Genomic DNA, 22,326 nt, shown 5'->3' on the forward strand with positions numbered 1-22,326 from the left:
TAAGGTATCTTCTCAGCTGAAGCACAGGCAGCTAGGTCTGAAGTTGTGAGGAGGACGGACAGGATGAGACCAGATGCATGATGTGGGTACAAAACAACAACTACAGTACCACAGCTTTCATTTCATCCTTCATCACTCCTTCATCACTCCTCATTACTTCCAACCTGTCCCTTCTTCAGTTGAGATGTTTCCTCAGCTTTGATTTACACACATTCCCTCCAGTCTCTCCTCACAGCTAATGGCCAGAGAAGGAAGGAGAGCTGTTTCTACTCACACAACCTGTGTGTTTAGGACAGGGTTTTTTTGTGTTTGTGTTCTGAAATTTGATGGCAGCCATTTTGAAAAACTTTAGAATTAATTAGTAGACATGACTAGCGTAAATAGCTAATTAAAAGTATTCATCACTTTATATTGTTTTTTCGAGGGTGGAGGTAGAATTTTGTATGCCCGTGGATCCCTTTTTAAAGTTATATGTTTGTACTGGCCAATACCAGTGGGACTGAAAAATCCCACCCATGAGCGTGCTGGGCCCTAATACTGTCTCTAAGGAAAAGAGGTTACTGAGTCCTCAGCAGCTAGTCATGTTTTCTTCTTCCGAACACTTTAGAGAATAAGTCTTTCCTCTATGGACCTCTTCTGTGATGCGGCTTTCTTGAATAAAGTCCAGTGATGTTGGAGCTGTGAAGTTTTTAACAACGGAAATAGTTTCTGCAGAGCTCAGGGTCTTGTACCTAGTAGAACAAATCCTTGAAAACTCAGTCATTAATAGTTTAAATTTTCATGTGTGTGACTTCACCAGCAAAGCTCCGGAAATGTTCCCACATTGCGAGCAGTGAGGAGGACGTGCCACATTTGTGTTGTCAGCCATTATGACAAGTTGTGGATAGAAACGAAAATCCTAACCAGCTGATTTATTTTTTTTTCACACAGCGTCTAACACAATTTGATGTTTTCATTTTTTGTGTTATCGTTTTCGTAGACATTCTAATAAAACTGATAACTTGTGAATGTGTTACATTTGAAAGTGCCGTGTTATTAGAAATGTACAGAGTGATTTTACCCATTCAGTGGGACTGTTACTTGGGCATTTATCGGGTTAGAGCTTCCCAGGCTGGAATTATGATTATACTAAGCCATAATGATCCGTAATCTTCTATTCATACGTAGATATAAAATGTATAGTATTAATAAATAATAAAACTAAGTATTGTGGAAGGATTGGCACTACAAATTTATGTCTAGAAGGTTTTAAAACTATAAAGGGTTGTCCCCTTTCAGTTAATTTTCAGTCCCCTCTGCAGTTTGTTAAAGGGAACCAATCACCGGGAATTTCCTATATAACCTAAAGCCAGTGCTATACTGGCACTATCAGGCTGTTTCTATACATATCTTTAGTTGTCAGCTAGGATGTATAGTTTTTGAAATCCAAGAAAGTAAAGTTTATAAAATCACCAGTTTCTTGAGTGACAGCAGCTGAGGATCAGATAATATATTCATAGTTATCCCATCCCCCTGTTAGAATTAGCATAAATATTATACAATTGATTTACTTTGGCTTCCAGGACCTGTGTGAGGTCATACCCATGTGACTAGAAGGGGCGGGGCCTCAGCCAACAGAAAAATGTTGCTTCCTGTTATCAGCTTTGTTGGCTGAAGCCCCACCACTTCCGGTCACATGGGTATGACCTCACACAGGTCCTGGAAGCCAAAGTAAATCAATTGTATAATACTTATACAGGAGGAGGGGATAACTATGAATTTTCCCCCCAGCTATTATTTGATCCTCAGCTACTGTCACTCAAGAAGCTGCAGATTTTATAAACTTTACTTTCTTGGATTTCAAAACTTAAACATTCGAGCTGACCACTAAAGGTATATATAGACTCAGCCTGATAGTGTAGGCCAGAGGTTCCCAACTCCAGTCCTCAAGGCACACCAACAGTGCATGTTTTCAGGATTTCCTTAGTATTGCACAGGTGATAATTTAATCACCTGCAAAGGTGCTGAATCCAACACCCATGCAATGCTAAAGAAATCCTGAAAACATGCACTGTTGGTGTGCCTTGAGGACTGGAGTTGGGAACCTCTGGTGTAGGCTATATACTATATACTGGCTTTAGGTTATATACAAAAATTCTGGTGATCGGTTCCCTTTAAAAAAAAAACAAAACTTGTAGTAATCTTCCCAGTCCACTGGTGAGTCTCCATCTTGGGTTCTGGCATTGGCTGTAGCGTGAACGTCACAATGATAGCCAATCAGAGGCTCTGAAGAGCAGAACCGTTGAGCTGCCATACTGTCGATATGACATCAGCACTACAGCCTACTAGGAATGGAAAGGGGAAGGTGACTACAACTCAGCTTACTATATTTAAAGGGAACCAGTCACCATGAAAATGCAAGGCAATCTGCAGGCATCATGTTATATCACATGGGAAGCTGAACAGATATATATATAGTTTTGTGAGATAAGGTTCAGTATAAACTGTGTTTTCATAATTTAAACCTCTGCTCGTCTGGGGATTTTTGGTCCAGCTGGCCATCCTATCAGGCCCTGACCGTTATCTTTGTATGGTATGCACACTTCCACAAGGTAGGCTCAGTCACTGTATCAGACTGCTCACTGAACCCAATATCCCAAAAAGAGCAAAGGTTTACATAATGAATACACAGGTTATACTGAACCTTATGTCAAAAACTATATATCAATCTACTCAGCTCCCCTGCTTTATAACATGGGGCCTGCATATTGGACTGCATATTCATGGTGACAGGTTCCCTTTGAAGAGAATCTGTCAGCAGGTTTTTGCTATGTAAGTTGAAGCCAGCATGCTGCCAGGGCTAACACGGAAAGTTCAGTCATGCCTGCCTTGTCACAGTCCAGTCTTTTGTTTATTTGTTTTGTTTGTTAAAGCAGCAGGGTCCTTATCATTGCAGGACTATAAACTCAGGTACATGGCAGTCCAATGCTCTCCCTGCTGGGATTGACACCTCACAGTCAATCCACAATCTCTATTGATAACCTGGTGTGGGCGGAGGCAGGACTTTCTCATCTCTGCTATATGACTAAAGTTAATGGCTGTACCCAGTAATCTAAGTGATACATCATTGGATTCAGGGTCACATTGCCTACATTATATTACTCTCAGTTGAGGTAGCACGAGGTAGCAAAAGATAGATTCCCTAAGGCAAACTGCGGCCGGTGCTGAACATTATCTGAAAAGGAACAACCCTTTTAAGAACATAGCAGTGTGGTGCTGCAATTTTTCATCCTAGTAAATCATATTTTGTGAAAAAGCTGCACACACCTCATATTGCTGTGACCTCTACTGCATGCTGGCTCCTCAGTCTCACAGTTTGGGTTACTTAGTTATTGTTTGTATCGTGGCCTTTCTTGTTATTTCACATGGCTCCATTTTAGTGTTATGTCTCATTCTAGTTCTTAGCCATCTAATCTCCATTCCTGACTATACATTTCCTACAGTTATTATCAGTACATTACATATTTTGTATCAGCCCATTTATTAATGTCTAAAACTTTTCTTTAGATTTAAAATCCTCCAGTCCTTTCCACTAACTCATCCTTTTATTAATTAGCTTGAAAGTGTGGTAGCAGATTTACAGGAAAAAAGCACGAGGCTTCAGAAGCGGCTGGACCAAGCCGAGGAGCAAGCAGTAGAGGCTTCAAAACAGGTATTAGCAAATACCAAGAATTATTGTTCTATGTCTGACTGCAGATGAGCATTTATTTCACAAAATATGAAGCTCATCATAAAAGCCCATTTCATGTGTTTCCGCTTGTAACAAAGTGCTGATGTGAAACTTTCCTCCGTCTCAAAGCCTTTATTACACTCCGGTAAAGCTGGTGCCTGAAGTTGTCATGAGTCACCCGGAAGTCTGCCTAGGAAATATTCACTCCATTAGATAACATACAAAATTGAGATTTTTTTTTCTGAGAATTGTACTTCAAATCAAACCTGACATTAACATTAATATGGTCCCATAAAACTAACATTTCAGCATATTTTCCATACTGTTCATGTACAAGTTAAAAGTAAAGTGTCAGAATCTAACATTTCAGTGTACATTTTGGTCCATTTATTTGAATCTACATTTGGTCTCTTGACATATGTTAAAGAGAAGAAGCAGATACATTCAGGTATGATCAAGTAAGACGATTTGTCATAGTCAGCATGGTTCACTGTGACCTTATTATTTTATCTTAAGTCTCACCGAAATTGAATGAATTTGGACTCGATGTGTTCAGTTAGTGTACGGAGAACGCACAAAAAAAGAGAACTCTTCATTACCTCCTTTTAGTTTGATGCATCAGTGGTCACAAAACGTATGTACGGTAAAAATTGTGGTGAAGACAATATCACTCTGCCTCCATTTTCTAATTATACTAATAAATGACATAATTTCAAGAAAAAAGCTCAAGAATCCAATAAAAAGTTTATTAAATAGTTGAAAAATCATAAAATACATATTATCGCTTTGAAATTGCAGAGGTGGCTACATAGAGGGACACCATAGCATAACAGTAATATTGTGCTCTTATTATGGCAAAGGTAAGCACAATAGATATTAATTTTTGAAATTCATAAATAGCTAATATTATACAACTCTGCCAAATGATATTTTCCATATATCAATATTTTGTGAACATTTATGCTGTGCAAATATGCAGAAACAAAAAATCCCAATTTGTATATAGAGATATTGTACAATTATGCAAAATAGATAGCCAGTTCATTTATATATCCATAAAAATGCACTATATGCAAATTTGTTATAATATTGGTGGGCAAGTTTATAAGGTGCAAATGTATGTATAGATATATAATAATAATAATAATTAAGGCTTAAATCAGAAACCATCTATAGGAAGTATAGGAATTCATGCATACCTTGCATATATATTCAGGCCCATCATAAAGCACAGTTAGGTGCACCCCAGTGGATGTATATCGAGATACACATGACCAGATGAACAACAAAGTTATAACCAGCACATACAGTTAGGGCCAGAAATATTTGGACAGTGACACAAGTTTTGTTATTTTAGCTGTTTACAAAAACATGTTCAGAAATACAATTATATATATAATATGGGCTAAAAGTGCACACTCCCAGCTGCAATATGAGAGTTTTCACATCCAAATCGGAGAAAGGGTTTAGGAATCATAGCTCTGTAATGCATAGCCTCCTCTTTTTCAAGGGACCAAAAGTAATTGGACAAGGAACTCTAAGGGCTGCAATTAACTCTGAAGGCATCTCCCTCGTTAACCTGTAATCAATGAAGTAGTTAAAAGGTCTGGGGTTGATTACAGGTGTGTGGTTTTGCATTTGGAAGCTGTTGCTGTGACCAGACAACATGCTTTCTAAGGAACTCTCAATTGAGGTGAAGCAGAACATCCTGAGGCTGGAAAAAAAGAAAAAATCCATCAGAGAGATAGCAGACATGCTTGGAGTAGCAAAATCAACAGTCGGGTACATTCTGAGAAAAAAGGAATTGACTGGTGAGCTTGGGAACTCAAAAAGGCCTGGGCGTCCACGGATGACAACAGTGGTGGATGATCGCCGCATACTTTCTTTGGTGAAGAAGAAACCCGTTCGCAACATCAACTGAAGTCCAGAACACTCTCAGTGAAGTAGGTGTATCTGTCTCTAAGTCAACAGTAAAGAGAAGACTCCATGAAAGTAAGTACAAAGGGTTCACATCTAGATGCAAACCATTCATCAATTCCAAAAATAGACAGGCCAGAGTTAAATTTGCTGAAAAACACCTCATGAAGCCAGCTCAGTTCTGGAAAAGTATTCTATGGACAGATGAGACAAAGATCAACCTGTACCAGAATGATGGGAAGAAAAAAGTTTGGAGAAGAAAGGAAACGGCACATGATCCAAGGCACACCACATCCTCTGTAAAACATGGTGGAGGCAACGTGATGGCATGGGCATGCATGGCTTTCAATGGCACTGGGTCACTTGTGTTTATTGATGACATAACAGCAGACAAGAGTAGCCGGATGAATTCTGAAGTGTACCGGGATATACTTTCAGCCCAGATTCAGCCAAATGCCGCAAAGTTGATCGGACGGCGCTTCATAGTACAGATGGACAATGACCCCAAGCATACAGCCAAGGCTACCCAGAAGTTCATGAGTGCAAAAAAGTGGAACATTCTGCAATGGCCAAGTCAATCACCAGATCTTAACCCAATTGAGCATGCATTTCACTTGCTCAAATCCAGACTTAAGACGGAAAGACCCACAAACAAGCAAGACCTGAAGGCTGCGGCTGTAAAGGCCTGGCAAAGCATTAAGAAGGAGGAAACCCAGCGTTTGGTGATATCCATGGGTTCCAGACTTAAGGCAGTGATTGCCTCCAAAGGATTCACAACAAAATATTGAAAATAAAAATATTTTGTTTGGGTTTGGTTTATTTGTCCAATTACTTTTGACCTCCTAAAATGTGGAGTGTTTGTAAAGAAATGTGTACAATTCCTACAATTTCTATCAGATATTTTTGTTCAAACCTTCAAATTAAACGTTACAATCTGCACTTGAATTCTGTTGTAGAGGTTTCATTTCAAATCCAATGTGGTGGCATGCAGAGCCCAACTCACGAAAATTGTGTCACTGTCCAAATGTTTCTGGACCTAACTGTATATATCCTATCCAGTAGAGTTCACAGAAAATATTGGTCAGAGTATTTAAATCGCTATAATAATAGAAGTTAGATTGTGAATATCTTTTTATATATGCCTATAATATTGAGGAGTATCGTGCCAGGCGTCGCTCCACCCTGACGCACGTTTCATCAACCTTCTTCAAAACTTATGTACGGTATGAATTGCGGTCAAGGCAATCAACACCGCTTTGCCTCCATTTTCTAATGCCACCTTCAAATTGTTGCGTTTTTTTACCTGACCGTTTAGTCATATTATTATTATCATTATTTATTATTATAGCGCCATTTATTCCATGGCGCTTTACAAGTGAAAAAGGGTATACTTACAACAATTATTAACCATACAAAACAGACAGGTATAGGAAGAGAGAGGACCCTGCCCGCGAGGGCTCACAGTCTACAGGGAATGGGTGATGGTACAATAGGTGAGGACAGAGCCGGTTGTGCAGTGGTATACTGACTGATATATACACTGTTATATATAGTTACATAGGTTGAAAAAGGACCTAGTTCCATCTAGTTCAGCCTTTCTCCACCAATTGTTGTAGGGCAACTTCTGGGTCATTGCCTAACCCTATCCACTGTGTGTCACTATATGTCATATAAGTAAAAAAGCTCCAACATTGTTGTCAGTAAGTGTAAAGTCCAGCATATTTGTGGTATCTCTCTGCATTTGATACTACCTGGGATTAGCTTTCGAAAATTATGAGGTTTTGTTTTTTTGTTTAATTTTGGCGTATATGAGAGCCAAGCTTAATAACTGCTCCAAATATGAGTAAGATCAAAGGAAAAGAGTTGCAGTGGGTGTTTGTGTCAGTACTTTAAGCTGCAGGAGTATTGAGGTGTTAATAAGCCAATCATGGCCACAGCGTATTCACAGCAAGAAAGCGCAATATACTAAATAAAGACACATAATGAGGATCAGCAGAAGTTTGTTGGTAGTTTACACATAACAGGATATCTTTAGCCAAGGTAAAAAAAACATAAAATTAAAATCTAAACTAAGAAGGAGCTAGATTTTATATTTTTTTTTGGCCACCTGCCCTTGTTGAGTATCTTGTGAGTTTTTACCTCAGTATCATAGTCCCCAAATGGACCTGCAAAAAAAACTAACCCAGAAACATAGAAATACAAAAAAAACCCACAATAATTCCCCAATGCAGTCCAGAGCAAATCCAACAGTCAAAGGCTATGGAGCATCCATCTGACACTCCATAGGCTTTGAGCAGCAACCACTCCCGGCTCACTCTGTGGTCCGCAAGACCCGGTGACTGATCAGCGCTGACATCAGTTAGGCCAGTTTCACACATCCAGCATTTCGACGCTTTACCGGATCCGTCACACTCCAGTACAGTGCAATACAGTACAATGGCATTGCGGCAAACTCCGGTCACAAGCTGTCATGTGACCGGAGCATGTGACCAGAGCTTGCTGCAATGCCATTATACTGTATTGCACTGTAAAGGAGTGTAACGGATACAACAAAGCGGCAAAATGCCGGATGTGTGAAACTGGCCTAACGTCACTGCTCATCACAATTGCCAGGTCATGCAGAGCATAGTGTCACCCGAAATGTCTGATGAGATGTAATCATTCCCTAGACAACGGCAGATCTGCTTGTTTTTGCTTTTTTTTTTTCTTATAAAAAAAAGTGATGAACGAGAGAAGAGGGAATGCCAAGGCAAATGCGCCAAAATGGTCGCATCTAAAGTGTACTGCTACTTCTGGAGCAGCTGCGAGCTGGTATTTTTAGGCTGGGAAGAACCCAATAACCATGGACCTTCCTAACCTTATAAATCAGCTCCCAGCTTTCTGTTTTACCTTTGCTAAATATCAAAAATGGGGGGGCGACCCCAATTTGTGTTTTTCTTTAAACTATTTATTAGGCTAATTGCTGTAAAAATCTATCTCTCTTTGCACATCTTTAAAACCTAAAAATCATTCATTTCACTGTTATCCGTTTTTTTCCGGTATGTATCACACGGATATCACACAGATGGCACATACAGTTGGGAAAATAAGTCTTTGATACACTGCCGATTTTGCAAGTATTTCCACCTACAAAGAATGGAGAGGTCTGTCATTTTTATCATATGTAAACTTCAAATATGATTGACAGAATCAAAAAAAGATATCCAAAAAATCATTGTATGATTTTTAAATAATGAATTTGTATTTTATTGCATGAAATAAGTATTTGATACAATAGAAAACAGAACTTAATATAGGATACAGAAATCTGTTTGCAATTACAGACATTTCCTGTGATTCTTGACCAAATACTTATGTTTCCCACTGTATGTACACACGGATGAGACACAGGTACATGGCTTCTATGATAGATTTCTCATGTGTAGGGAAATGGGATCTTTACAAAAAAAGGTATAAATGTTATCAGGGATAAGTGTTTGTACAGACATGCCATGACTTCCATATGTAAAAGGGGCTGACAGGTTCCCTTTAAAAAGCACAAGAGTTGGAAACCATATTTAATGCCGCCACTCACTCAATAATAAATACAGATGTGATGGTCTTCCTTCACATTTCTATTCTGGGCCACTACAGGATCTAATGCTGCACGCTTGGGAAATCCTGTTTTATTGGACTTGTGCTTTATTTGTATAGCTAGAACTTTGATCGTCTTGTCCAATTACTCGGAAACATTCTTACATGATTATAAAAATCTCCTGGCAAAAATTGGCGATTTATTAATGTATGTGAAATTGTTATTCTGTCACTCAGACAAATTTTCTTTCTTTTAACTATTTGCATATATTTTTACAGCTCAGCCGTGTTGTTTCCCAGAGGAGGAAAACAACTCATGAACTGGACCTTGAGAAAATCTAAAAATAAAAGTACAACTGTTATAATTGGGATTATATAACCTGCAGTAAAACATGGAAGAACATAAAGAATTAATGACTTCTTGTCAACGCTGCAGAGAGCAGCCATATAAACCTTTCAGTTGTGGACAATCTATGATGGTTTTATAACGAGAAATAAAATCAACACTCGCACAAATATATTTTTATTTTATACCTAAAATTGTGTATGTTTAGCAATGTCATTTTATAAATAAAACCATTTGTACTAAATGAAATGACTGTTATTAATTGCTCATAAAATTTCTTATTAACTGCTCTATAATAGCGAGTGCCAATCTTTCTTTCCTCTACACAACTTATCAAGATCTCTCCAGAAAAATTTGCAGAAGAGTAGTAAATGTCCCAAAATAAAGAGGAAAAAAAGTGTTACTCCCCCTCACAGCTCTGGTAGTCCCTGACGGTCAAATAGAGATGACATCCTGTACATCATCCACATGACCGCTGCTACCGGCGGTCACTAGCCACAGTGTTCATGTGCTGTACAGAAGAAATGGTGTAATGCTTAATTCTTCATTTTAGAAAATTATCTCTTTTTGTAACTTTTTTTTTTTTTTTTTAAATTCCAGAAAACTTTTTAAATGATTAGTTTGCATTTATCAGTACTAACAGGATCATCCTTCAGTGGTGGAGAATGTATTGCTCAACTAATTAAATCATACAGTACCCAATAAAATTATTGTAAAGTGCCCCAATTTGCCTTAATAAATTAGAGAATGTGACTACTTTTCTTTTCATTTGGGCAACAAGTGTGGCATTTATTTAGAAAATGGTTTCATCCCATGGAAATAATGCGGGATCGTAATCCCAAATACTGGGCAACTGCAGTAGACTACAATAGCCAAGAAAAAAAGGCAAAAATTGCCAAGAAAATGTAGTAAAATAGATATTCTTTATAAAAACTACATATAGCAGATAGTGAAATACAAAATTACAAAAATACATTATAAAGGTGAGGAGGTGAGGACAATGAATTGAGGGGTTCTCAATAGGCACTAGAGTAACCGAATAAAAAATAGTACATTGGCAAGATAGCTCAAACGGTTACAAGCATATCTCCTAGTTGTGTAAGTGGGGAATTAATGTTAGCTTGTATTAATTGCAATACTTCTGTGATTTCTGCATACCTTCAATCCTGCCAGTTGACCTTGTGGATTAATCTATTGGTTGCATTACATCACAAACTGTTATCATTCATATTGTGGATTCATCGCTGCAGAGCTCCTTAGTTGTTATCCCTTTCCCTATCCTGCTTCGGACTTGCCATTTCCATCTTCATCTGCCCTTCTGCTTCTCTGGTTTCCAGTTTGGCGAGCTATTCACTGTTCCTCATGCCCTCCAGCCCAGTTTGCTGACCTGCAGTTCCATGATTCCACCTCACCAGGTGAGCCTATCACTTGGAATAGGCGATTTCCATAATGCCTTTTAATGGGAAAGTGGCAATGGACATATAATCTCTCTCCAATCAAATCATCGACTTATGGTATCAGAGCAGTTACATCAAGTCTCATGTTCAATGGGCAATAACCATGCTGCTACGTTCATGGTAAAAGTAGGGACTTGGTCTTGACAAGCTTGTTCCTACAGTTGGTTGAGGTACTCTGGGATCCCACTAATGAAATAGCTAAACCACTTTATATTCATAAAGCAGCATTTTCCTTTTCCCTATAGAAATTAATGAAATATTAAAGGGAATCACAAACCCTCCACATAAATCTTTTACCCTTGCTATTATCAGCTCTTCCCCATTACTTTCTACATATATCTCAGTGTAATATGTAATAACAACCGCACTCAAAAGCCCATAAACAAAATATATAACATCAGTGGGAAACTAAGATTATTTCTCATGATAAAAACTTCAAATATTTTTACATTATCAGAATGATGATGGTGTAAATATAACATAGGACAGCATTGCCCACGTAACAACTGACAAGTATTGTGATTCTTGTCACAGGAGAAGGCACACCATGAGATAAATTTGTAAAAATAACCACCTTTGTGCTGTACATTCTCTACTAAATGACTCGCCTGTCAGAGCTTATAGCCGTGAGGATTTCTTCCAGCTACTAAGTCTCTTGCATTAGTTTAGAACAGGAAAATATATAATTTTGCATTAGTCACCAAGCATAATTTATATAGTAAATTTACACTTCAAAGGGAATTCAAATGACAAGAATTCTTCATTTAATTAAGGGCATGTTTTCTTCACATTTGCATATTTCACTAGAAAATATTTTTTTTTCTATTTTAATACAGTTTTTTTTTCTCTGTATTTATAAGATAAAAGGCAATGCGTATGAAATTTACATGAAGATTTATGCAGAAAAATACTTCATATTTAGGCTAAAGTGATTTTATCAACTAGTATTTAATCCGAACACAAAAAAAAGTTGGTTACAAATGATCAGATAGAGAGGTTTCCTATTAAATGTAAGTAACTTAACTATACAGATCTCAATATATGTAATCATCTAATACTCATAGAGAAGTAATGGCAAAAAGAGTTATATAAATCCACAGTAAAAAAAAAAAAAAGAATCTGTTCCCTGGGTGTGGGATTACATCAAGTATCCATGGTGGTCAAAGTTTTAAAAACTGAAATAGTATTAAAATATAGCCAATACTTGTTTTTTTTTGTTTGTTTTTTTTTTGTAAGTACCATGTATTTATGTTCCATGGGTAACATCTGCTATAGTTTTTGTATGTTACCGTCTGCAAGAGTTTTTTGCACATTAACTTTGTTCCTATCAAATTGACCCACATTTTATTAGAACACTGCTGCTGAATTTCTTGGCAATATACAATCATGGCTGAAAGTGTTGGCACCCTTGAAATTGTTACAGAAAAAGAAGTATTTCTCCCAGGAAATTATTGCAATTACACATGTTTTGTTATACACATGTTTATTTCCTTTGTATGTATTGGAACAACACAAAATAAAAAGCAAATTTGACGTAATTTCACATAAAACCCCAAAAATGGGCTGGACAAAATTGTTGGCACCTTTCCAAAATTGTGAAACTCTCCTGTGGCAAGTAAGGTGTGGGCAATATGAATGTCACACCTGAAACCAGATAAAAAGGGAGATAAGTTGACTCAATCTTTGCATTTTGTGTTTGTGTGTGCCACACTAAGCATGTAAAGCAGAAGGAGGAGAATTGCTCAGGACTTAAGAACCAAAATTGTTGAAAAATATCAACCATCTCAAGATTACAAGTCCATCTTCAGAGATCTTGATAGTCCTTTGTCCACGGTGTGCAACATAATCAAGAAGTTGACCACATCCAGGGAGATTAACTACAGTGCCATGGGTGGACTGCAGAGAAAAATTGAAGAAAGGTTGCAACACAGGATAGTCCAGATTTTATATGCAGCCCTAATCAAGTTCCAAAGAAATTCAAGCTGTCTTCTTGCAGGATCAGGGTGCATCAGTGTCAGCGTGAACTAGTCATCAACATTTTATTGAAAAGAAACGCTATGGCATGAGACCAAGGGGGACCCCACTGCTTCCACATAGACATCAAAAAGCTTAACTTCAGTGTTCAATGTCAGAAAGCCGGTTTTTCACCGTAGGTCATGGGTCTTCCATCAGGACAACGACCCAAACGAAATTGAAGAAGCACCCAGAAATGGATGGAAACAAAGCAAAAGCACTGGAAAGTTCTCGAGTGGCCAGTAATGAGTCCAGATCTAAATCCCATTGAACACCTGTAGAGAGATTTTAAAATTACTGTTGGGAGGAGTCACCCTTCAAAAATGAGAGACCGGGAGCAGTTTGCAAAAGAAGAGTGGTCCAAAATTGCAGTTGAGAGCTATACGAAGCTTGTTGATGATTATAGGAAGCGAGTGATTGCAGTTATTTTTTTTCCAAAAGGTGTGCAACTAATTATTAAGGTGGGAGTGCCAAAAATTTTGTCTGGCCCATTTTTGGAGTTTCATGTGAAATTATGTCCAATTCGTCTTTGTTTCCTCTGGGATTTTTTTGTGTTGATCCAATACTCGTAAAGGAAATAAATGTGTATAAAAAAACGTGTAATTGCAATAATTTTCTGGGAGAAATACTTCATTATCTGGAACAATTTCAAGTGTGCCAACACTTTCGGCCATGACTGTATATGCCCTAAGAAATAAAATGACTGAAGTAGATGGTTAAACGTTAATAGCACCAAGTATTAGACAATGGCCAACACTTAATGATTACTACCGGTATATGAATAAACTTAAAGCAAACGTCAGTTCTTATAAATTAATAATTGGGAAATCCAAAAAGCCTTTGTGTAACGTAGACCTCAAGGTTGTTTTTGTAATTCATTGTCCTCTTAAATTAAGTCTTGTGATCCCAATGACCCCTGGTAAATTATATGGCTGTTTGTTCTTTGAAGTGGGTCATCATCTCAGTTAGGAGTACTTCTCACATAGCGAGATCGCTCCTGAGTCACGGTTTTTGTGACGCACCAGTGACCTCATTAGCAATCTCGCTGTGTGTGATACTGAGCAGCGATCTGGCCCCTGCTGTGAAATCGCTGCTCGTTACACACAGTGCTGGTTCATTTTTTGGACGTTGCTCTCCCGCTGTGAAGCACACATCGCTGTGTTTGGCAGCGAGAGAGCAACAATCTGAATGTGCAGGGAGCCGGCTTTTGGCAGCCTGCGGTAAGCTGTAACCAAGGTAAATATCGGGTAACCAAGCGAAGTGCTTTGCTTGGTTACCCAATATTTATCTTGGTTACTAGCGTCCGCCGCTCTCAGGCTGCCAGTGACGGCTCCCTGCACACGTAGCCGGAGTACACATCGGGTAAATAAGCAAAGCAGTATGCTTATTAACCTGATGTGTACTCAGGCTACGAGTGCAGGGAGCCAGCGCTAAGCGGTGTGCGCTGGTAACCAAGGTAAATATCGGGTAACCAAGTACTTGGTTACCCAATATTTACCTTAGTTACCAAGCGCAGCATCGCTTCCACGCGTCGCTGGGGGCTGGTCACTAGTCGCTGGTGAGATCTGCCTGATTGACAGCTCACCAGCGACCATGTAGCGACGCACTAGCGATCCTGACCAGGTCAGATCGCTGGTGGGATCGCTGGAGCGTCGCTAAAGTGTGACGGTACCCTTACCCTTAGTTCTTGCATGGTGAAATTGCATGGACTGTACTACATACTTTCTACACAGGGGATGACAAAAGCTCATATCAGAGTTACTGATGATAACTGTACAGTTCCTGTCACACAGTTTTAATGTAGGCGATCACAGTTCAGCTTCAGACAATATGGAGAGAAGGATAATCCTAGATTCCTCAGCAGACAAAATTGATACTGACTCGTGGTGGTCATGTGATGCCATACCGATGCAACATGAGATTTATGACAGCATAGAAAACATGTAGGGGAAAAACTAGGAGTAAAGAAAAAGACTGAAAAGAAGAAAACAAGAGGCTGAACTACATGGAAATAAGTATTCTTTGAGACATCTCTGCTTATCTCCAGGAGAAGAAAGTGATCGACAGTCCAAAATCCGACACGCCTGATTGATATCTTCTATGACAATCAGATAAATACCAAGGAAATAAAGGGCCCTCTTCAAAAAGTTAGAAAAACCTACAAAACACAAGGAGTGGGACAGCCAATTAAAACATTAATCTGTATTGGTTGGTAGAACATACTTAATAAAAACAAGTAAAAGGAGGATGTCAGACAGAAGACCAATCCACAAGGTAAGTCCAAATATCAAAGTATTAAAATGTCATCACGCAGATTGCAATAATTTAAAATGTGTATCTTGAAAAGCAAAAATGACAATGTGCTGCAGTAAAAAGACGCCAAGTAGCTATCTGCAAGAATGCAGCCAAACCAGTGAAGAATGCAGTATAAATAATAATATGGAACAACTGGGGAGGGTGCCAATTACCCTTTTTCCCCAAAAATAGGACTTGCCTTGAATAAAAGCCCTAGCATGATTTTTGAGTTTGCTCAAATATAAACTCTATTTCAAAAATAAGCCCTAGTTACAGTTCAAAAAATAAAGTTATTTTAAATAGTGTCCAGACAGCGATACATGTAAAAAAGTAAAAGAAAGAAGCAGGCCATAAAGACCCTTCACCAAGGAAAGCAGATAGCCTCATAAGAATTACACTCCGAAGACCCCACAAGTAAGAAATCGTGGAGGACTCCCAGGGCAAATGTCTTACTGCTTTCTGCAAAAAGAAATGGCTATTCGAATGGTCCGAAAATGGAGAGCAAAGTACAATAACCTCAGTTAACAGGTGTACAAGGGAAATGCGAAGAAGTGCAAGTGTGGAGCATTTTAGCAACCATTATTTCCTGAGCTGAATGACTTGATCTGTGAATGGGTTGCTAACAAGAGAGCAAAGGCGTTGGTTTGGCTTTCGACATGACTTTATTTGAACAAATGTTGATTTTATATGTTCAAGAATAAACATAGATTGTTCATCTTGAAAAAATAGGACATCCCCTGAAATAAGCCCTAACACATTTTTAGGAGCAAAAATGAAAATAATACCCTTTATTATGTTGAAGGAAACAGGGTGGTACATACTCATATGCAGCGTTTCAGGGAATTATTAAGTGGATTCCTGCAAAAGTGCTGATAGACCTGGGGATGTATTTGCTCAGGCACGAGATTATGGGCAGCACTGTGCATGACCTCACCAGCGTCATGCTAGTACCCGCCCATAATCTCGTGCCTGTGCAAATACATCCCCGATGCGCGCGAGGGATAGTTTGTGCACAGGCCCGCGATAGTGGCCTACGATAACGGCGCATGCGCGAGACTTCGGCACAGCGTGGAGGATGACGGGACCGTCGTCATCAATTTAAATCAACACAGGAGACGGCGTACAGCGGCAGGAGGGGGTTACGAAGGAGAAAGAGAACCCGCCCTTTAGGCCCACCAATAAAATTTACATACAAAAAGGTAATATTTTATAAAGTTTTTGCGGTCTGAAAAGGGGGCCAGATACAAGGTGCACCTTCATAGAATGCAGCTGACGAGCTGCAAACGGTGGTAGTTTTAGTTGCATAGGGAAAAATCTGGTGACAGGTTCTCTTTAAGCTTTGATATTTATGAGTCTTTGGGTTGATTGAGAACATAGTTGTTGATCAATGATAAAAAAAATCCTCTAAAATACAACTTGCCTAATAATTCTACACACGGTGTAGATAAGAGCATCTTATAAAGGAAGCAAGTTAGGGAAATAAAACCATACTGGTTACAGTGGAAAACGCTATAATACATAGAGTAGCTTATTGGGAAAGACCTGTGTGGCAATAGCGAACACCCCAATTCTACAACAATCAGCCGGCCGGTACTCACATACACATTAGTCTGTTGGTCAAACCCATCAATATTGGCGGGCTTAGCCTACATGAGTCTGATTATGGGGTGCTTTAGTATATAGCATTCATAGGAACTGAATGAATGTGCCTCTGTATGGCATTATATTTATTAATAAAATCAAGTCCATGAGGTTTCAAGTAAATGGCAAAAAGAAAACCAAAAAATAGTTTATAGTGTTTTATTCTGGTGACAAACATTTAAAAATTGTTTGAAATAACATGCGGTTGCTGGAAAGTCTACTAAGACAGTCATCTCCAAATCTGTAATGGGGAAATCATGACAGGCTGACAGCAGATAATGTGTCAAATATGTGGTAAATACAGCTCCAATGTGTGACTGCAAGAAAAAATACCATACGGAAAAAAAGGTAAAACAACCGAACATCTGTAGCTGTCAATCATAGATTTAAGCCTCAAATCTCAGATTCTGTTTTCAAGGTAATATGTATTTAATGGGATTGTATAAAATAAAATAATTTCAGAATCTAATTAAGTAAACATTTCAGGATTACTCACATAATACCATATGTCCCTCTGATATAATTCAGGATAGCTGTAGGCACAGTGAATTAGCCGGTTACTTGAAAATGTCGCATTTCCTAGTAGACATTTAGGAATTAAATATGTAAATCCTAATTAACATTATTTGCGCAGATGGTATATAAGTTGATACAAACTGATGTAATATTTGTATTACTTGGAAACCTAGAAATGTACAAGGATAAAGGTTAATTGGTCAATTGAGTGTTCCAGAGTCGTAAAATAACTGTTCATTATTAGGGATGACCTGCCATATCCAAAGCACGTTCCGCATAGAGACAATACAATGATGGGGAAAATCAAGCATTTGTAGTTAGATGGGGAGGTCTTGTATGTATACTTCTGGTACAATTTTAAAATATTTTACTTAAGAGCCTAAATAGTTCTAGTGTAATTTATATGTATTTCATCCTTAAGAGTTTCAATTACTCAAATTCTGTGAACATTTAAACCAAGAAGGGTCAATGGAAAACCAATCAGTCCATGAATATTCTCGAGATATGATAATATTGTGTTCCCCCCTTCACCTGCTCACAAACAAATCATGTCATAATAGACATAGGTTGACACCTAGATAAACTTTAGGTTTTATTGGGCGCATTGGCGTCTGCTATCTCCCAGTAACAATTTATTCTTGGAGACAGATGATGTGTGAAACTCAGTTGTGACAACAGATCTTTAAGGCTCAATAAGTAAATGATGAGATTTGACATTCCTGTTACAAAAAGCTGCTGGCTTTCTTTCGCAAAAGATATTTTTAGGCTTAATAACTCGTCGTTGTGTCACTTGTTGTGATTGCCTTTACTTTACAGGAAATAGACACCTGAGTCTCTACTGCTGGTCGTGGTTGGATGGCTTCTGCTCTTTTTGGTAAAAAAAAAAAAAAGAAGCAAAGTACCTTAAGGGGGCTTTACACGCTGCGACATCGCTAATGCGGAGTCGTTGGGGTCACGGAATTTGTGACGCACATCCGGCCGCATTAGCGATGTTGCTGCGTGTGACACCGATGAGCGATTTTGCATCGTTGCAATAACGTGCAAAATCGCTCATCGGTGACATGGGGGTCCATTCTCGATTATCGTTACTGCAGCAGTAACGATGTAGTTCGTCGCTCCTGTGGCAGCACATATCGCTATGTGTGACGCCGCAGGAACGAGGAAGCTCTCCTACCTGCCTCCCGGCCGCAATGCGGAAGGAAGAAGGTGGGTGGATGTTACGTCCTGCTCAGCTCCGCCCCTCCGCTGCTATTGGGCGGCCGCTCAGTGACGTCGCTGTGACGCTGCACGGACCGCCCCCTTAGAAAGCAACACAGCGACGTCGCCGGGCAGGTAAGTATGTGTGACGGGTCTGCGCGATGTTGTGCGGCACGGGCAGCGATTTGCCCGTGTCGCGCAACAGATGGGGTCGGGTACCCACACTAGCGATATCGGGACCGATATCGCAGTGTGTAAAGTAGCCTTTAAGTTTTTAACATTTCCAACAATATTGGAGTTTGTGTATGTGTATATCTGTATATTGGCCACATAGCGTATTCATACACCTGTATATTATTTCAGTAATACATATTGGTGTGGCGCCCTCCAGAGCTCAGCACCCTTATCCACCTATATTTCCCGTAAAAGGTTTTAATTGCAATCTGGGCCTGGTTTCTCTTCACTTCCCCATTCAGAGGACTCCTGGTTTAGCACATGTTGAGGTAGGACATTAGTGAATAGGGACCATCCATATTTAGGTACAACTTGATGTGGTTGGATGGCTAATGTTTCGAGCAATATTGGACTTCGTGTTCATTAGTCGTAGTGTGGTAATGCATTGTGTATTTACAGTTAGGTCCACAAATATTTGCATAGTGACTGAATCTTTGTGATTTGGGCTCTGCGTTTCACTATTTTTTATCTTAAAATGAAACATCTAAGATGCAACTGAAGTGTACACTTTCAGGTTTAATCAAAGGGGTTCAACAAAAATATCCTGTGAAATGTTTAGGAATTGCAACCATTTTTCTGCAAAGTCTCCTCATTTGAGAGATTCAAAACTAATTGGACAAAGTAACTTTGCAATAAATAAAATGTAATTTTTAATAATTTGTAGAGAATCCTTTACAGGAAATACCTGCCTGACGTCTGAAGCCATGGACGTCACCAAACGCCTTTATTGCAGCTGACTTCAGTTGTCGGTTGTTTGTGGGTTTTTCTGCCTTAAATAGGTTGTCCACTACTTTTACATTGATGTCCTTTCCTTACAATAGGTTATCAATGTCTGATCGGCCAGGATCCGACAGCGCGCACCAATCAGATGCTCTTGATGGCACATGGCAGCTGGAAATGTGCAGTTCCGGAGCTATCCCGTTAACCGATAGTTGCCACAGCCAGGTACTGCACATCCACATCCCACTCAAATCAATAGCAAGCGGATGTGCAGCACCTGGCCGCGGCCATTTTCAGAAGACTGGACAGCTTCAGAACTGAGTATTTCCAGCTGCCTACTACTGCCACCAGCACCGAGAACAGCTGATCAGCGGGGTGACGGACCCCGGCCAATCAGACATTGATGACTTATCCTAAGGATAGGCCATCAATGTAAAAGTAGTGGATAACCTTTTTAAGTTTTTTAAGCGTGTGAAATTAATGTTCGATGGGAATGAGATCTGCTGATTGACACTGCCAATGCAAAATATTCCACTTCAACACCTTAAAAAACTGCTGTATTTGGTTGAATCTAAGCATAAAGTAAAGCCCTGTACACTTCAGAATTCATTTGGCTGCTTCTGTCTTTAGTCACATCATCAATAAATGCTAGTGACCCAGTGCCATTGGAAGCCATTCTTGCCCATGCCATCATACTGCCTCCACCAGGTATTACAGAGGATGTAGTGGGCTTTGGATGATGAGCCATTCCAAGCCTTCTCTATATTTTCTTCTACTCATCATTCTGGTACAGGCTCATCTTAGTTTCATCTGTCCACCAAAAACTGCTGTTTCAGACCTGGGTAGGCTTCCTTAGATTTATTAGGGCAAAGTCTGAACTGAGCTTTCTATTTTTAAGGTTGAATAATAGTTCGGTGAACCCTTTGAATTTGCTCTTGTGAAGTTTTCTCTTTCAAGTAGATTAAGCTATTGTATACTTCTCTTGGGTGGATGTTTTGAAGAGGATTTTCTTCATCATGGGAAGGAATCAGTGATCATCTATCACTGTCTTAGATCTGTTTCACACGTCAATGAAAAACAGTCGTTTTTCACTGACGTGTGAAAAATGCATATGTCCCTCCATGTGCTGTGATTCATGGCACACGTGGGTTGTCTGTGCAATTCGTGATCCGTAATCCGTGATTGCACATGGTCATATACTCACCTGTCCCGTTCCTGCTGTCCATGGTGCTGAAGTCTCCAGTTCTGCTGCATCCAGCCGCCACTGTCTCTCACCTCTGCAGCTACTTCCGGGTCGGCTCTGGCTGCATTCATGAATATGCATGCCATAATGAGCCGCCAGGAAGCTGCAGAGAGCAGAGACTGCACAGAGCGTCACTGCAGCAGGGTGAGTTGAAAATGTTTTTTATTTTCAATGTAAGTTTTCTTTCTGGTACGTGTTTCATGGACCACACCATAGTGTCGTCCGTGGGACATCAGTGATGCCAGAAACAAAGGGACACGGTCAGTAAAAAAAATCACTGATATTCTGTATGTATAAACAAAAAAGCACATACGTACCAGAATCACTGACTTCTGAAACAGGCCTTACGTGGATGTCAAGGTTTAATTGAACTGTTGATTTGGCCACTGCTAATATTTCTGTGATCTCTCTGATTTTGTCTTTTTTTCAGCCTAATGATGTCTGTTTCTCTTCCGTTGAGAGCTCTTTTGACCATATGTTGTGGTTTCAGAGCAACAGCTTCCATAGGCAAATGCCACACCTGGAATCAGCTCAAGACTTTTTACCTGCTTAAAGGGGTTGTTCACTACTAGGGCAACCCCTTTGCATTCCCCATATTTGGCCCCATTCAAATAAAAAAGCATATACTCACCTCCTATGTCGATGCAGCTCCAGGCTCACATTATGTTGTGAAGTCACACGAGCCCCACATCCAATCGCTCCCCACCTTCGGACCTATGATTTATCAACAAGAAGTCAGAGCTGTGGTCGGCTTTCTGTACTCCTACAGCCGAAGGTGGGAAAAGAGAAGCCTGTGGTAATTGAACGGGGACTCGAGTGACATCAAAAGCGCCGACGCCTCTAGAACCACAACGGCATGGAAGGTGAGTACCGTGCTCCAAAAATATGAGAGAGTCATAAATTTTTTTTTTGCTCTGAAAGATATGCTAGGGCTTATTTATTTTAAGGGGATGTTTTATATATTTTACTGTTTACAAATGAGATATAGCTGTAAATAAATGATAAAGTACTCTTCTTGTTTTTAACCTTTTCTGAAATTTGAAGAAAAGAAAGCAGACCCCCCCCTCAAAAAATTGCAGTTATCAGACCCCAAACAATTAGAGTTGACAAGTAAATAGGCTCTCACATACAAATTTACATTGCAGTCAGGTCCCCCTGTGTTGGCTACCTCTGGTGACCAGAAGCAGTACCACTTGCGTGTAGTGATTACTGGTAACTAGGGCTGAGTGGACCCGGACTGTAAAAGTCTGGATCCATATGGTTTCAAAGATGCCCGGGTGCCGGACCTGGGCCCGGGATTCCGGGCGTATGATCCGGATTCGACACTGGGGAAATTAAAGGAAAAATAAAGAAAACAAGAATTAAGCAAGCGTTTCATACTTAAGGAGACTCGGTGTAATGGCAGCAAACTGCTTCCGGGTCGCGCATTCACTTCTTGTACTGCGCATTAGGCTCATCGCACATG

General features: G+C 39.5%; 1 protein-coding gene across 2 annotated transcripts in view; it reads left to right on the top strand.

Annotated features, from left to right (window-relative positions):
* The window catches only part of SCLT1 (sodium channel and clathrin linker 1), a 317,891-nt gene extending 308,022 nt beyond the window's left edge, over positions 1 to 9,869 (top strand). For both annotated transcript variants that reach the window (XM_075348629.1, XM_075348639.1), the window contains 2 exons: positions 3,596 to 3,691; positions 9,479 to 9,869. In XM_075348629.1, coding sequence (XP_075204744.1) covers positions 3,596 to 3,691; positions 9,479 to 9,541 — 159 coding nt within the window. In that variant the 3' untranslated portion in view covers positions 9,542 to 9,869. The remainder of the gene's footprint in view (positions 1 to 3,595; positions 3,692 to 9,478) is intronic.
* The last annotated feature ends 12,457 nt before the right edge of the window (positions 9,870 to 22,326 follow it).

This window comes from Anomaloglossus baeobatrachus, chromosome 1 (genome assembly GCF_048569485.1).
Source record: "Anomaloglossus baeobatrachus isolate aAnoBae1 chromosome 1, aAnoBae1.hap1, whole genome shotgun sequence".
Classification (NCBI taxonomy): Eukaryota; Metazoa; Chordata; class Amphibia; order Anura; family Aromobatidae; genus Anomaloglossus; species Anomaloglossus baeobatrachus.